At 44.9% G+C, this 2836-nt stretch overlaps 1 protein-coding gene across 1 annotated transcript; it reads right to left on the bottom strand.

Annotated features, from left to right (window-relative positions):
- Positions 1-319: 319 nt before the first annotated feature.
- Positions 320-2836, bottom strand: LOC148034697 (3'-N-debenzoyl-2'-deoxytaxol N-benzoyltransferase-like). The gene is made up of 2 exons (XM_087679671.1): positions 2107-2836; positions 320-1561 (listed from the first exon to the last, which is right to left on the bottom strand). Exons 1-2 carry the CDS (start codon positions 2719-2721, stop codon positions 665-667), a joined length of 1512 nt encoding a protein of 503 aa, XP_087535797.1. The 5' UTR covers positions 2722-2836; the 3' UTR covers positions 320-664.

The raw sequence follows: 2836 nt of genomic DNA, 5'->3' as shown, positions 1-2836 counted from the left end.
TTATTTGCAACTAATGTTGTAGAAATATATTGCTGTATGAGTGCCAAGAAACTATTTCAATCTAGTAAATATGATTAGATATAACTCATATGATGTAAATATACTACTAGATGAATGTCAGAATGTTAAATTCCTAGATTATGAATTGAGATTGTAAACATATTAGTTTTCTCAATTAAGCATGTTCAAGATGTTACGGATAAGGAAGATAATGTTAGAATAACATGGTGCTTGATGTAAAAGAATGGTTTTTTTGACACTATAAAGGTCGTAGGATCCTTAGGGGATGCACTTCAAAAAAGGTAAGTGTAGCATGTGCTATCAATAGAGGGGTATATTATTTGAAAAATGTTGGAAGAATGTTGGAAATTTTTACAATATTAGGTTTATCAAATGTGATTTTTTATTACAATTGGTAAGAAACTCATAGGTTTCTTAAGAAGGACAAGATGGCATTATTACCTTACACCATGTAAGTGAAGGTTTTTTCTCATACTCTTTGAACACGCATGACATGGATGGTTGCTTATAAGTGTGGCCCCCAAGGTAGAATCATTCATATAGTAAATAAGATAGAGGAAAGCCGATCAACAAAACATGAATTCAGCAAAACTTCCCATCTACACTTAGATGAATTGTGAAGTGTTTCCTAGAGAAAGTTGTCTCAAAGTCTACTACCACCTGAGAGTGTGTTTAATTGAGCCCCAGGAAAAAATTGTTGAACATCTTGCAGCAGCTGAGGAGGAGCATTGGTCATGGCAAAATGGAGATCATCCTCAAGTGCACCAGTGATGGCAACTACATTGACTGGTGAGCGAAGACGAACTGCATCTAGTGCATGAGGGGAAGTTCCCCAACCAAAGTCAATATCATAAGCAATGTCCCAGAGCAAAGTGAACAAGAGGGCATGGGGAGGGGGTGCATTACCCTCTCCAAGGGCATGTACCCTAGCAAACTCCTGTGCACAAGTAGCAAAGTTTTCTTCCACATATTGTTTGGCCTGTTGAATGGCCTGAATTGTGTACGTTAGATCATGTTGCAGGAGCTCATTGATACTCATAGAGACCATGCAGTTGAATGGATATTGGCCATAAAAGAGGAGGGGGAGATCATGGGCTACGGGAGCCGGGAAGAAGAGGATAACATCAGTGTAAGGGGGGAGGGATAGGGCTCTCGTTCTCTCTCGCCACAAAAGTGCTGCCAATACTTCAAATTTGTTGCAGCTAATAGCGATGTCATCTTTCAAGTAAGTGAGTCTATTCAAGGGGATCGAAAAGTTGGCAAGAGAATAGAGGCCCTCATAGTAGGAATCATAATGTTGCTTAGTCTGGTATGCGCCTTGTGCTAAATGGAGACTTGGGTAGTGGAACCTTTCACCTCGTCCCACTACATTGACAGGCAATGTGTCTCCCCAAATGGGTATTGCTATAGCAATCGGCTCCCTCTCACCTCTTGCATAGTGTGACCATGCATGCAAAAAATGTAAGACACCTGCCGTGTCACAGAGACTATCTAGAACTCGGATATTGAGCACAAAACTTCCACATGCGAGCATTGTCACCTGCAAATTTGTTAGACGCTTTAGCTGCATGAGAAAGATCCGAAGTACTATAGCCATGGATAATAAAAGCAATCAATTTCATGCTCTAGCATAATCTCCATCGTCGCTAGGACGCAAGAAAATGATAAAATAGCCAGCTTCAAAAAGAGAATCAAAGCCTTGTTCCTCCACTCTTCCATTGAGAATATCCTTTGACAGAGCTTATGCACGCATGGCATGACCTTTTAGACAAGGATATGCAAAAGGCAAGAACAATCACATTTCAGAATAGTTATGATTGTTTTAATGAGCATTGGTAGCGATTGAACTAAATATAATATACAAACCTACAAAATTTAATATACCCATACACGTACATATGCTATAGTATGTGCATAAACATATATGGTGGAAACAGAGAGACGTGGTCTTAGATCCGACAGAGAGAGAGAGACCTGGTCTCAGATCCAAGATAGAAAGAACAGAAAAGAAGAGACAAGGAATACCATCATCGGCAAGTATATGTTAAAGAGAGAGAGAGAGAGAGAGAGAGAGAGAGAGAGGACCTGCGCGACCAGAGTGGGGACGTCCTGGCTGTGGAGTTGATGGATAAGGTCAGCTTGGAGCTCAGACCAGAATGATTTGTCGAGCTGCTTCAGCTGGGCGAGGGTGAGGTTGCAGCAGGCCTCCACAAACAGGGCGCCCTGCCCTTCGCAAACCACCTCCAGACCCCCTTTTGCACCATCATAGTGATGGTCATAACTACTACGATCGTGGCCTAAAAGCCCCCCTTCCCCATCATAACCATAGCTACGATCACGGTGTAAGTATTGCTCCGCGGGCCTCAGCCTCCCGGCAAGCGGGTAGTAAGGCACCAGGGACCTCTGAAGGCCCCCCATCAGATTATGGACCAATACCTCGTTGGCAGCATCGCGCTGGTGGGCGTCATCCGCGGGGACGCCCGACACCTGGCGGTCGCAGAGCAGCGTGTGGGAGCTGAGGATGCTCCCGATGGCGGCAGTAGCGCTGTCGACCGCCACCTTCTCGGCCGGGATGCTGAAGACGCGGCGCGGCGTCTCTCGCTCCGGGAACACCAGCACGGGGGCCCTCTTGGCCACCATCAGCACACTGATCGATGGGTGGCTCGCAGGGATGCTGTAATACCTTCCGTCTCCTTCCATTATAGCACCTTTCTCTCTCTCTCTCTCTCTCTCTCTCTCTCTCTCTCTCTCTCTCTCTCTCTCGCCAATCACCCCCTTCGCCCGCCCCACTTCTTGTTCTTGTGATGACGATGAT

The sequence above is a fragment of the Lygodium microphyllum genome, chromosome 6 (assembly GCF_053477565.2).
Source record: "Lygodium microphyllum isolate KBCC chromosome 6, Lygodium_microphyllum_v1.1.10, whole genome shotgun sequence".
NCBI classification, from domain to species: domain Eukaryota; kingdom Viridiplantae; phylum Streptophyta; class Polypodiopsida; order Schizaeales; family Lygodiaceae; genus Lygodium; species Lygodium microphyllum.
This window is presented reverse-complemented; position numbering and strand designations above follow the sequence as displayed.